General features: G+C 50.6%; 3 protein-coding genes across 4 annotated transcripts; 1 reads left to right on the top strand and 2 right to left on the bottom strand.

The window, feature by feature from the left end:
* Positions 1 to 2,959: 2,959 nt before the first annotated feature.
* On the bottom strand, positions 2,960 to 6,159 carry LOC128278793 (vesicle-associated membrane protein 7). Its single transcript, XM_053017525.1, has 4 exons — positions 5,843 to 6,159; positions 5,444 to 5,740; positions 5,123 to 5,318; positions 2,960 to 3,373 (listed from the first exon to the last, which is right to left on the bottom strand). The coding sequence occupies exons 1-3, from the start codon at positions 6,044 to 6,046 to the stop codon at positions 5,139 to 5,141; spliced, it is 681 nt and encodes a 226-aa protein (XP_052873485.1). The 5' UTR covers positions 6,047 to 6,159; the 3' UTR covers positions 2,960 to 3,373; positions 5,123 to 5,138.
* Positions 6,160 to 6,947: 788 nt separating this feature from the next.
* LOC128274566 (mitochondrial amidoxime-reducing component 1-like) lies at positions 6,948 to 9,842 on the top strand. Of its 2 annotated transcripts, XM_053012813.1 has the most exons (4): positions 6,948 to 7,010; positions 7,328 to 7,371; positions 7,434 to 8,271; positions 9,292 to 9,842. In XM_053012813.1, exons 2-4 carry the CDS (start codon positions 7,362 to 7,364, stop codon positions 9,473 to 9,475), a joined length of 1,032 nt encoding a protein of 343 aa, XP_052868773.1. In that variant the 5' UTR covers positions 6,948 to 7,010; positions 7,328 to 7,361; the 3' UTR covers positions 9,476 to 9,842. The 2 variants fall into 2 exon arrangements, with proteins under 2 accessions (XP_052868773.1, XP_052868765.1); XM_053012805.1 differs by lacking the exon at positions 6,948 to 7,010 and having other exon boundaries at positions 7,174 to 7,371.
* On the bottom strand, positions 9,544 to 10,949 carry LOC128274583 (mitochondrial amidoxime-reducing component 1-like). The gene is made up of 3 exons (XM_053012824.1): positions 10,868 to 10,949; positions 9,923 to 10,790; positions 9,544 to 9,848 (listed from the first exon to the last, which is right to left on the bottom strand). The coding sequence occupies exons 1-3, from the start codon at positions 10,875 to 10,877 to the stop codon at positions 9,743 to 9,745; spliced, it is 984 nt and encodes a 327-aa protein (XP_052868784.1). The 5' UTR covers positions 10,878 to 10,949; the 3' UTR covers positions 9,544 to 9,742.
* Positions 10,950 to 11,878: the final 929 nt, after the last annotated feature.

The raw sequence follows: 11,878 nt of genomic DNA, 5'->3' as shown, positions 1-11,878 counted from the left end.
TCATCCTTTTGATGCTCGTTCTTGCTCTCTCTCTCTCGCTCACTATCTATCTTTTTCTCACCCGTGTTTCTCACTCAGTGTTTCGTTTTGCAACGCAAAAGAAAAAAAATAGCACCACACACACACACACACACACACAAGCAGATGCACTTTCGCTTTCCGTTTCCGTTCGACAATTCCGTTGTTGTTGTTGTTACTATCAGTTTCGACTATAAGTTTGGCACTGCACTGCAAGGCACCATCAAAGACCCCCCCCCCTCCTCTGTGATGCTGTGATTTCGGGACGGGCCGGGCTCAGATAACACGCTCTTCCGGTTCCGGTCCCCTGCCTTGCCGAAGGGTTGATTGATGTTAACGCGCGCGGTCTGTGTGTCTGGCCGCGCGTGTGTAACCCACAGCATAATAGCTTTTGATTGTAGAGTGTATCTCAGCAGCACAGCAGCATCCCCCGCAACGCCCCCTCCCCCACCCCCAAAAAAACAACAACGGAATTATGTGTCACAGACGCACGCACGCACGTACACGTAGTATCAAGTACACTTGCACTTGTTCCCTTCTTCTTGCCCTCAGCGAGAGACAGCAGAAGTGAGTCTGCCAGTCGCCCCCCCTCCGGGTGGCGTAGAAAGGACACCCCAGCCAAAACATAGAATAGCAACAAAAATCACCTCACGAGCGAACACACACACACACGCGGGGTTGGACTGCTGGTTGGCTGGATGCTCCACTGGGACGCCGGTGCACTACATACAACAGGAGATGCTTATGCTCTGCGTCGTTATGCGCGCTGTCCTGTCCGCGACACGAGGATACCGAGACGCGTCGTCGTCGTCTGACCCGCGGGGTGCACGATTTGTTGACACACACTCTTCACCGGTGAAGGGTGCCGTTGATACTGTGAGCCGCACAGGACGCCTGGCGACCGCGGAACCCCAGTCGCCCGATCACGGGCGCCGCACACGGGAGCGAGCGAGCGAGCGAGAGAGAGAGACAGCTAGATAGGCAAAGCGAGCGAGCGAGAGCAGATGAGGCAATGCGTGGCCCGTGCCCGTGGATGCCGGAGCGGCCTTTTTGCATCAGAATGCGTGTCCGTGCGAAAAACTCGGGAAAATCGCCCGGGAACACACCCTCCGGGGAGAGAGAGGCGCAAAACAAAAAAAGGGCAGGGAAAGGACTCGCACACGCACAGGCGAGCGCAGTGAGCGAGAGAAGCGGATAGAGATAGGGCGATAGCTGACGGAGGACTAGGCGCATCCACACCGCAGATTCAGACACAGGGTATATGCAGACGAAAGTAGTGTGCGCGCGCAAAACGAGACAAGCGATGCGGTGCGAGAGAGAGAGAGAGAGCGAGAGAGCGAAGTGGCGAAGGTGCGAACTTTGTTCCGTTTCACTCATGCGCTGGCTGGCTGGATGTTGTGCGTGCGTGGGTGCGTGCGTGCGTGCAGCATTCGGAAGCTGGACCTCCCGGACCAGAGAGAGCCGGACAAGATGTGCCGGCATGAGGTGTTCCTTCCTGCTCCTTTTGCGACTCTCTCCTAGACCCAGAGAGAAGGGATGGTGATAAGCAGAGAGTGAAAGGGCAGAAAAGGGGGGCCGCTTGAAGGGGTACAGAGAGAGAGAGAGAGCAGACTGCGTGTTAGTTCGCGCGCGGTGCGCATTTGAGATGTTACTAATCGCCGTCCTCCTCCAGAGCCCGGTCTGGGTTCGAGGTCCCGGTCCCCGACGGCTGTCTGGGGCAAAACACAAAGCAGATGCATGGGTGCGTGTGTGTGTGTGTGTCCGTCCGTGTGAGTCATCTCCTGACTCATCATCGTTTCGTCTCCTCCATATTCTCTCGCTCTCTCTCTCTTTGTCAACCGAACGAGCACCCCCTTCTCGCCCCTTTTCACCCCTTGGGGGAGCGTCTCAGGCTCAGGGGGTGTAGTCCCGCACAACGTACTGGAAAAAACTACGTTTCCGTTTATGCTTTTCTCGCAACCCCTGGCCGGCCCGCCTCGGGTTTTGTTTTTATTTTGACTGTGGCGGCCCCCCTCCTTGGGTAGAGCAGCTGGTCCGGTGAGTTCCCGAGTTATCCCCGGCGGGGCTAACAACCCCGCCCATAACAACACACCGTTACAGAAAGCAACAGAGATAGTAATAGTTGCCTCTGGTGTAGAGAAGAAGAAGATGCGTTTAGATTGTCACTATGCATTGGGTAGCGTTCGGCCCCCATAGGATCTCCCCCAATTACGTCTCCGAACGAGGGAACAAACGCAGCTGGTAGAGAGCAATGGGGGCAGATGAGGTGAGCGAGCACGGGTCACTTTTGTCGGAACAATCGTTCGACTCGCATCGTGCTGCAGCATTTCGCACGATGTGAAAAGCTCTTCTTCATACTAATTTTAAGTTATCAAGGCACAATTATAATAATGGACGGCAGTGTCGATTTACCATCCTGCCGACACGGTCACGTGCGTAAGGTTTCAATTCCCGATCGTTGAAATGTTTCACCTTCGAACGTGTTTGGAAATAGTTCGTTCTGCGCCATTCGCTCCCAGGGGGCGCTGTTACATTGAAACATTCCCACAGTGTTTCACGAGCTTCTTGTCTCAGTGTTGTCTGACGATGGCTTAGTTCTCAAATATGCGCAAATAAAAGTAATATAAATATCGCTCTGAAGTTCATAGCAAACCTAAGTTCTGGTTGAACCTATAACTGTTGAGAAAACAGATTGTTATCTGTTACCCAGTGTCAAACAGCACATGGCTGTTGGGGATTATTAGGGATTATTTTTATCTTCAGATCCTGAACGGTCAGCACCTTCAGGAGGAAATGATTCGTGTTGGGAGAGAAGATCATGTCGTAGGCGATTTACCTTCAAGTGGCGGTGGAAAGGACACGCTCAGGATGGTTAATGGATGAGCGGTCTGGTGATCGCTATGCTATGCACACTCAATACAACAAAAACGCGTTACGTTTCAAATCGTTTTATTTTATGCACAGAGAGGTATAATAGATCACAATGTTTGGATGTATATGTTATGTACATGTGCTAATGGGGACTCCACAACACGACCAAAACATAACAGAAAAAGCATCATTCTGAGTAACTCCTTGGGTTTCCTTGAAAGATATATGTGTATATATATATTATCCGCATCCGCTTCCCGAACGTATGTGTATAGGCGTATTCGCTCCTTCGGATCCTGTTCCTAATCCTATTCTGTATTATTACTCGCCTATCATTATTATTAGTGGCTCGTCCGTCCGTCTGCGCTGTATCGATGCATCGGATTCTTGCGAAAAAGACGTCGACGTTCGAACCCTGACAGTTGAGAGTGCATCAACTTAAGTGCAAAACTTTAAGTTGCTTCTTGATACGGCTCTATCCGTTCTATAAAAGTAAATGAAAGAAGAAAAATATCGTTATTATATTGGGATGTTTGATGTAACTTTGCCATGGTGGTTTTTAGATGGCCGTACAGCTCTAGCGCACGGGTTTCCTTATCGCACAATCAAAGTATAGTAAACCATTTAGAAACCAACCGTCTAATGCGCAGTATTATTTACACTACACTTTATCATAACGCTTCAACGTGCGGTATCAGACTTAGTGGATCGCTACATCTGCCTATCATGTTTTGTGTTTTCTTTTCTTGTTCTTTTCATTTGCAGTAAATGAGGGCGTCGGATTTGTGACACGATGATGAATGGAGCAGGCATGATAGAACACAGGCTCTGCAGCAGCTGCAATTTTTCTTCTCAATCTTCAAGCCAAAAACCAAGGCTCCCGGATTCCGCTCTCTTTTGCACTACAGTGTTAAAATCGCCTTCGACAATCTGACACTTCTTTTATCGGAAATGAACCCGTCCTAATGTGGGCAAAAAAAATATCGGGAATCCGCTTTTGACTCAAAAACTCTTTGTTTATTTTTGTAAAGCTTTGTTATCACCACTAAGATAAATCCCTACTCTATGCAAAAACACATATGTCTACATTTAGTCCAATTTTCAAAACGGCCCGAAAAGTTCTTTTTAGAAATAGCCTTCAACACATCCTTTGTTTCGTCTCCTGTCCTTACTATCGACTGTGAAGGTGTCCTTGGGTCGGTCTTTTGAGTCTCGCGAATAGCCAGAAGTCACATGGTGCTAAGTAAGGCGATGCTTGCGGAACGATATGGTTCGAGTTTGTGGCGAAATGATCACGATAATGTGATGCGCAAAAACTTCCTCGTGAAGCGAAAACCAAGAATGGTCTCTCCACTAATCCGGTATTATTTTACGCACAACATTACGCAAACGACGTATAACACTCAAAAAAAAAATACTTTGCCGAATTGGTTTGTTGAAGGTATTCATAATGCACCAAGCACCGATAATCAAAGGAAACTGTTTCCCGTTTGTTTTCGGTAGTAGGTATATACAGTTTTGGCACAGTACTGTATGTTTTGGATAAACACATGATAGCTCAGTATTGAAACAAAATAATTCACAAACCCTAGAATGTCTCTAGGTTAGCTGTAAAACATAGGTACACGGAGAATCGTTTCAACGGCACAATTGTGTGTACAACAGACGTTCATTTCCTCCTGGAAGGTAGGTCAAAACGTCGGTCAAGGTACGATGCAAACGTAACGGAGACTCAACCAGACTTCCGAACTCCGAGCCCGATCGAATAAAAGTTAAAACGTAAGAGCGTTTAGCCGAGTTTGTCTGATCATCTTTTGAACCAGATCCAGGATGTGTTGATTGATTGTGTTGATGATCTACGGTCGAACCACACAGCTCGCCAGCTTGCAAGCGACGAATTGATTGTTGAATTGATTTTATCTAACACTTAGTTTTCTAAATAAAATCGAAGTCTTTGATGATATTTAAGGCCGATTTAAAGAGAATGCTGCATACCAATTTCAAACAGGAATAACATAATTGTCTAAATAATATCGTCTAAAATGTGAAACCAAATAAAGCAATCATTCCAAAGGGTTGCTGGAATCCGGAAGGACTTCAACGATGAACCCGGACACAAACGATTAAAAATAGGAATGTGAGATTAACATTTCCGAAGCACAGTCATCACAAATGACTTATCAGGTCTATGAAACGAGTGCAGGTTCAACGTAACACGGGTAAATGTTCCTACCTATGTATCCCCGCGCTCAGTTGGCAGGTTCTGTGGAGGACCCGAGACACGTTTGCCACAGCAGCCCCCCACATGCCATACTGATGATGACATATATTACAAACATCAAAATGCCACCAATCAGCAAATAAAGACGGACACTACGCCAGAACATGGCGCGCGCGAGACTTCGCGACGTTTGTCGAAACGACACGGACTGCACGGAGCGGGCGCGACGATGAGCATGAAAACAGAGAAACGTGAATTAGATACTTGAGCTTGAAGAAAGGATAAAAAGCCAATTTCAGCCGGTGGCAGAAAGATTTTACGACGCCCACTTACATTGTTCCGCAGATTTTCGGTCTGATTAATCAGCAGCTCCAGGCGTTCTCCCCGGTTGGTCACATGCTCAATGTTCTTCACCATAATGTCCCGCAGTTCGCCGATCTGGTCGTTCACGCGCCCGATCGCATCGTTGTGGTTTCCCTCGCTGTAGCGCTGCATCAGCGACGCAAGGGTACGCGAAAACTCCGTATTCATTGCGTATTCGATCGCGGTAGCTACAGTGAGGCCGTACTTCATGTTGAATTGTTGTTTGATTTCCTGTAGAAATAGGAACGCCCGCGAGCGCTCGAATGTCTGTTGCCGGACAAAAGGGGGGGAAAAACGGGGGGTATCCTTGTCAAAACGAGTACGGATTCATTGTTCCCTGGTAACCACTTGTGACCCAACCCAACTTACGTCGTCCGTGATGCACATATAGATGAGCTGGTTTTCCCAGATGTAGTGTATTAGGTAGTTGCCGTGCAGATAAGTGAGCTTATGGTTCTGGCTTTCAACCCGAGCAATCACCTGCTCGGTTACCTCGGTAAAGTTTCCAACACACTCCGCATATTTAGCCAGCACCGTTTGCCCTCGGGCAATCACACTGTATAGAATCGGCATTGTCGGGTACGTTTGTTGCTTCCGGTACTTATGTTTTGCTCGTACAAGATAAGCCAGAAAGGCGGCGATGAATGTTCACAAACTAAACTGCAGCGAGGAAACTTTTGCGTTCTTTCGCAGCCGAACAATGAAACACAGTCATGCCTAGGGACGGTTGCTTACCTGCACCATCGCACCCTGCCTATATGCAGTCAGCTGAACCCATACAATAACAAATAAGGATGTCAACAACTGGCTTTCGCCTTCGCACCAACACGATGCTGTCATTTTGCGGGGCTTCATTTAATCGTTTCGATATGTTTTCGCTTTCCGTCTGGCTTGGGCCAGGTTTACTTTCAAACGAGAATAGATCACTTAACTAAACTCAACCCAGGAACCTCAACGAAACATTCAATAGCAACGTTTGGATATGAAATATATTATTCCGCAGACAAAATATGGCTTCTGACAGCATTACCGTGGCAAAGTTGGTTCATGTCTCGGCTTTTAACAGCACGCCCTAACCCTCAAAGTGCCTGTACAAAGTGACAGAGCGTGTACAACACACACACACACACAATCCCCGCCAACGACTCTTTTCCCCGCTCCTCGACCGACCGACAACGCATCATTCGGTCGGACTTTCTTTGCGGTTATTTTTGTGTCCATGGTGTAGTGTTGTACGCATGTAAACAAGAGACAGAATGGAACAGCGTGAAGAATCTATCCTTTCATGAACGGTGTAAGCAAAGGCAGCGGAGCTTGTGAGGCGTGATGGGCGTGCGTTAAAAACATACCGAACTCGAGGAGTGCATCCTTTCTTCGTTCCGTAGCTCGGTTATGTTCAGTCGCGTTGGCGACGTCTAATGCCCATTTCAGCGCCTCGCCAGCATCAGAACGTGGGATACGTCGCGTACGCAGCGCTAATTGCACTACCACAGGCTGCCAAAAATCGCTGATTAACGCGGCCTTGCTAGCACGCCAGGTGAGCCGCGGAGGGAAGACGTGGACCCCGATCGCCTTATCAAGCAGCAGCACACGGTGGTTGGCGGAGATTGTCATTCCCTGGTGGAGGAGGGAACCGCCGGGGGTTATCAGCAGGCAGACGAGCGGTCCTCGACGGCTGATAGTTGTCGTTTGCTGTGTTGGTGGTGGTGTTGCTGCTGCTGCGGCTGTTGATGATGCTGCCGCCATACTTTCGGTCTTCTTGTGGCCAGCAACGAAACAGTTCCATCATCTCAACACCGTCGAAAGTGCAAACTTATTAATGATAGACTTCTGCTCAATACCACTCACTTTCAGGCACCACCGCGTGACGGGCGGGTCGTCGAAAGAGATGCTATCGAGTAAGTAGTTCGGCCAACCGATGACATCGGACACACTTCTATAACCCTTTTTTCTTCGGCAGAGTTACTGGAAAGCGATGGGCCTAACTGGGTCCCGGTGCGTCGTGTCGTATGCGTAGCGGTCGGTGCCTGCCTGGCAGTGGCCACCGGGTACGGTGTGTACCGGTTGATTCAACACCGGGCATCTAATCGGCCACCGCGCGAGTGGCAGCGCGTGGGCGAAGTGTCCGACCTTTGGATCTATCCGATCAAGTCATGCGCAGCGGTTCGGGTGCGTCAGTTCGATTGCACGGCCATCGGACCGGCGGTCGGACTGTTGCGCGACCGCACCTTCATGGTGGTGCGCAGCGACGACGGGACGTTCATCACGGGCCGCTCCCACCCGACGATGGTGCTGGTGCAGCCCGCCTTCGACGCGGACTACGAGCAAATGACGCTGTCGGCACCCGGCATGCTAGATATCGTCGTCGAGGTACGGCGCCTGCTCGAGGGCAGCCAGGTTGGGGTGGGAACCACCTCCGTTTGGGACCAACCCGTCGCCACCGTTGACTGTGGCGAGGAGGTTGCCCGCTGGTTGTCGCGCTTTCTGCTCAGCGAAGACTTTGGCCTCCGGTTGGTGCTTTATCCGCACGACGGGCCGACGCGCCCGGTGCGCCCGAACAACCGCATCCACGCGTTACTGACGGCCCGCGACTCGGGCGCCCTGCACGACGCGACCAGCTACATGCTGATGTCGGAGGCGTCGTTGGCGGATGTGAACGGGCGGCTCGAGCGGTCGGTGCCAGCGCTCCAGTTTCGCGCCAACATCCTCGTGAAGGGTCCGGCGGCGTTCGCCGAGGACGACTGGAAGTGGGTCCGCATCGGGAGCACCATCTACCGGAACGTGAAACCGTGCACACGGTGAGTTGTAAGCACCCCCTCTCCACTCCTTCTTCCCCATCTTTGTGCGAGAAATTGGCTGTGAAAAAAAAAAAACATAAGACGGTCCTATTAGCGGCACTTATCGGCCGTCGCGTTATCTAGTTGCTATCTGTGCTATCGGCGCCAACCCCTACAGCTTGCTGTTTGCTCTCGTTGTTTGTTCAGCAACTTGACCCCACTGCCCCCACAGCTACGCGGATTCGTATTGGGTGTGTGAATTAATACCGTGCCGTTTTGATTCACCATTTGTCGATGTCAACCGTGTTGATAGAATTTCTCGTCTTTAGAGGCGATCCAATCAGAGACCCTTAACAGTTCCCATCCGACATTTTGGAGATAGGTTTTGACCGGTTTTGCGATGTGGGGTCGAGCGTTGTCATTTTGAAAAATTAGCTTACCGTGTCTTTTACCCCACTGTCGTCGTTTTATGGCCAAAACATTCCTTTAAATGCATCAATTGTTGTGGAGGGGATTGTCCATCAATAATTTCATTAGGTTTAAAAGCTTAAAGTACACAACACCTTTCATATCCCCCATATGCGCACAGCATAACCGTTGCGCAATGAATATTTCGCTTTGGTTGCGATGGACCTGGTTCACGAGGCTGTATCCAGGGCTTTTTGCGTCTAGTATTGTATTACTAACTTTCCTTTTCATCACCAGTGAAGATTCGGTACAAGAATCCCTTTTTTCTGCCGTGCAAGTAATAATGAAAAAGTACTCCCCGCAAAAACGCTTTACCAGGAACAAAACTTGACATGTTCAAATGCTTAAAACAGGCGATGTTTATACTTTAACCAAACAATCTATACTGCGTTAGGTGCTTAATGACAGTAGCTATCAAACACACGTTTCATAAAAAAAAAACATTTGTTAGATTTAGTAAGTAACGCCATCTAAAACAGCACGAATTAATTCACACACCTAATACCTCGCCACCCATTCCACGCTTGTCATTTAATCGGGAACCGGGTTTTATCGCCGGATTCATTGGTACAGGTGCCTGTTTACGAACGTCAGCCCGGAAACGGGGCAGAGGAGCCCGGACCAGGAGCCACTAACCACACTGCGGGCGTATCGCACGAAGCCGGGCCTCGGGCAGACACCGGTGCTCGGTACGCAGATGGGCGTCCGGGCCCTCGGCACGATCGCTCTCGGCGAACCGGTCCTCGTCGGCATCTAGTGGAGCCCCGAGCTCCCTTTGTAGCTACCTACCGTACTGGTCCATTGCCCCGCGCGAAAGTGTACGCGTGTGTTTGTATAACATTTATTTGTGTCTATTAAAGTGGTTTGTCGCGCGTATGGTGAGTTATGAAACAAACCAAAAAGGCGCAAAACACGCAAACGCAGCAAACACAGAAAGTACAGAAAGAAATGCGGCTCGAAAGAAAAGCTGGCGTCCGGCGGCGACCATCAACGTTCCTCAACGTTCAATCAGTGCGAAGTCCTTCTACGCAACGTACACCGGATCGCCGACCTTGACGGTCCCCGCGCCCCGCAGTCCCAGGTGGATGCCGAAGGCCGGTGAATCACCGAGGGCCGGAATCTGCCGGTATCTGTATTGCAGGAGAGCGCAGGAGAATGAGAGAGAGAGAGAGCATACAGCAGCCGGGAGCTGGGCTGGGCTTACTCCTTGAGTGTCCGCAGAGGTTCCTTGGACGGGTCGGCGATGCCCGTCTCCGGATCGATTGTGGTGAACACGCAGCGCAGGCACGGAATGCGGTACCGGAACACGACCTCACCGATGCGCACCCAGCGCCACCGGTCCTCGGCGTACGCTTGCGGGCCGCGGACGACAAAGTTCGGGCGGAACTGGAGCGCGCCCACCTTGTGGTCAAGCCGGTGGTTCAGATCGGTCACGCTCGCCTCGTTGAACAGCATGTAGCTCGTCTCGTCGTGCAGGGTGCCCGTGTCGCTGCCCTGCCGGCGACGCTGGGGGTGCTGGTGCGGATAGTACCGCAGGCGGTAGCCCGTGTCCCGGTCGACGAGGTACCGTGAGAACCAGCGGGCCACCTCCTCTCCACAGTCGACCGTGGTGACGGTTTCACCCCACACGGTACCCTCTTTCAGCGTCCCGTCGTACTCGCCCGACGCCCACCGGCGCACGTCGAGACGCAGCTCCGGCATACCGGGCGCGGTCAGCGTCATCGTTTCGCACCGGTCATCGAATCGCGGCACCACCAGCACCAGCTTCGACTTCATCCGGGCCGTCACGAACTTGCCCTCCTCGGTCGTCACCAGGAACGTGCGGTCCCGCAACAGATTTTGCTGGGGGCCGGTGTTGGCACATTCGATCGCCGGCACCACGATCGCACCGCACGATTTGATCGGGTACACGTAGATGTCAGTGAGGACGCCGGCCTCCTGCCAGTGCTGCGGTGGTGTGTTATCGAGCCGCCTCTTCACTAGCCAGGCCCCAGCCACCAGTACCGTGACACCGCCGAGGCCAGCAGCCAGCAGCACGGCCTGCCGCGACACCGACCACTCCCCTAACGCCTCTGCCCAGCGGAAAGGGGTCAGATACGATTAGCAGAGCGCGAACGATTCCGAGCGTCCCTACGGTGTTGCTACTTACTTGAGAACATCGCACCGAGCTGCTGCTGTTGAGCCGCGAAACCAGCCACTGACGACGCAGTGGCGCATCCGGGAATGGCGTCGTAACGTTATAAACCGTCAGCTGATAGAGAGGATCCAATCAGTGACCGTGTGCGGTGTTATTGTGTGTGTGTGTGTGACAATGATGATCCGACACGACACGGTATCTTTCGCACTGTAATATATTCATATTCTTGCGCCCGTCTCGGTTGTATTAGCTCGCACTCAAGCAACGTCTTTCTGGCTCTCTCTCTCTCTCTCTCTCGCGCGCGCTCGCTCTCTGTCACGCAAGCAGTTGTTTTTGGCAAATGCGTACATCAGCTGTGGTGCTGCGGTCTACTTCCTCGCGCTATCATATGATAGCACCGGAATAAAAGGGTCGTCGGATGCTGCGCTCTTGGTCGGTCGGCATCGCTACTGGAAACGCTGCTGCTGCTTTCTTTCGAGTATAGGCGCGATCGAGCTGTACCATCGAATGCAATCAAACGCGTCGTTCTTACATAATTCAGTTTTATTAAATTTGTTCACTTTCGTCTGCCTAATTTTTCCATAGCTCTAAGATTGTCCGCCGTTCACAAACATACCCGCTAGTATATAGAGTTGATAGTATTCCTTTGTATTTTTTTTTCCTGTTTAAATGTGCCTTTTTCCTTCCGTAATAACAACAAAATCACTTGACTGCCTAAGTAGCGATATTAGATAGTAGTGGTTGTAGTAGTAGTAGCAGCAGTAGTAGCGGTAAGAATGGTAGAAGTAGCAGTGGTGACAATACTACAGGGTGGTCCATTTGGCGTTCTTTTTTTGAACTTCCAATTACTTGATGTTTAAGACGTCAAAATTAATTCTGCAAATTGTAATCATTCAGTATACACTTTGAAATTGACGAAATGATACGTTTGACGCTTGAAGAAAGCTGGGAAATATTAAAAAATTATTTCCGAAGTAGTAGGTCGTCAAATCATTCGTCAAAAGCACATTTTATTGAAGCTCA

Source organism: Anopheles cruzii, chromosome X, assembly GCF_943734635.1.
Source record: "Anopheles cruzii chromosome X, idAnoCruzAS_RS32_06, whole genome shotgun sequence".
Lineage (NCBI taxonomy): Eukaryota > Metazoa > Arthropoda > Insecta > Diptera > Culicidae > Anopheles > Anopheles cruzii.
This window is presented reverse-complemented; position numbering and strand designations above follow the sequence as displayed.

What these genes read in the sequence shown, in the direction of transcription:
- LOC128278793 (XM_053017525.1), bottom strand. Translation starts at nt 6,046, where the DNA reads ATGCCGATTCTATACAGTGTGATTGCCCGAGGGCAAACGGTGCTGGCT. An exon ending in ATATGTGCATCACGGACGAC is followed by an intron (nt 5,741 to 5,842) that starts GTAAGTTGGGTT and finishes GTCCGGCAACAG; the next exon opens with ACATTCGAGCGCTCGCGGGC. An exon ending in CCGAAAATCTGCGGAACAAT is followed by an intron (nt 5,319 to 5,443) that starts GTAAGTGGGCGT and finishes CGCTCCGTGCAG; the next exon opens with TCCGTGTCGTTTCGACAAAC.
- LOC128274566 (XM_053012805.1), top strand. Translation starts at nt 7,293, where the DNA reads ATGATAGACTTCTGCTCAATACCACTCACTTTCAGGCACCACCGCGTG. An exon ending in GTCGAAAGAGATGCTATCGA is followed by an intron (nt 7,372 to 7,433) that starts GTAAGTAGTTCG and finishes TTTCTTCGGCAG; the next exon opens with AGTTACTGGAAAGCGATGGG. An exon ending in AACGTGAAACCGTGCACACG is followed by an intron (nt 8,272 to 9,291) that starts GTGAGTTGTAAG and finishes TCATTGGTACAG; the next exon opens with GTGCCTGTTTACGAACGTCA.
- LOC128274583 (XM_053012824.1), bottom strand. An exon ending in CCTCTGCGGACACTCAAGGA is followed by an intron (nt 9,849 to 9,922) that starts GTAAGCCCAGCC and finishes CCTGCAATACAG; the next exon opens with ATACCGGCAGATTCCGGCCC.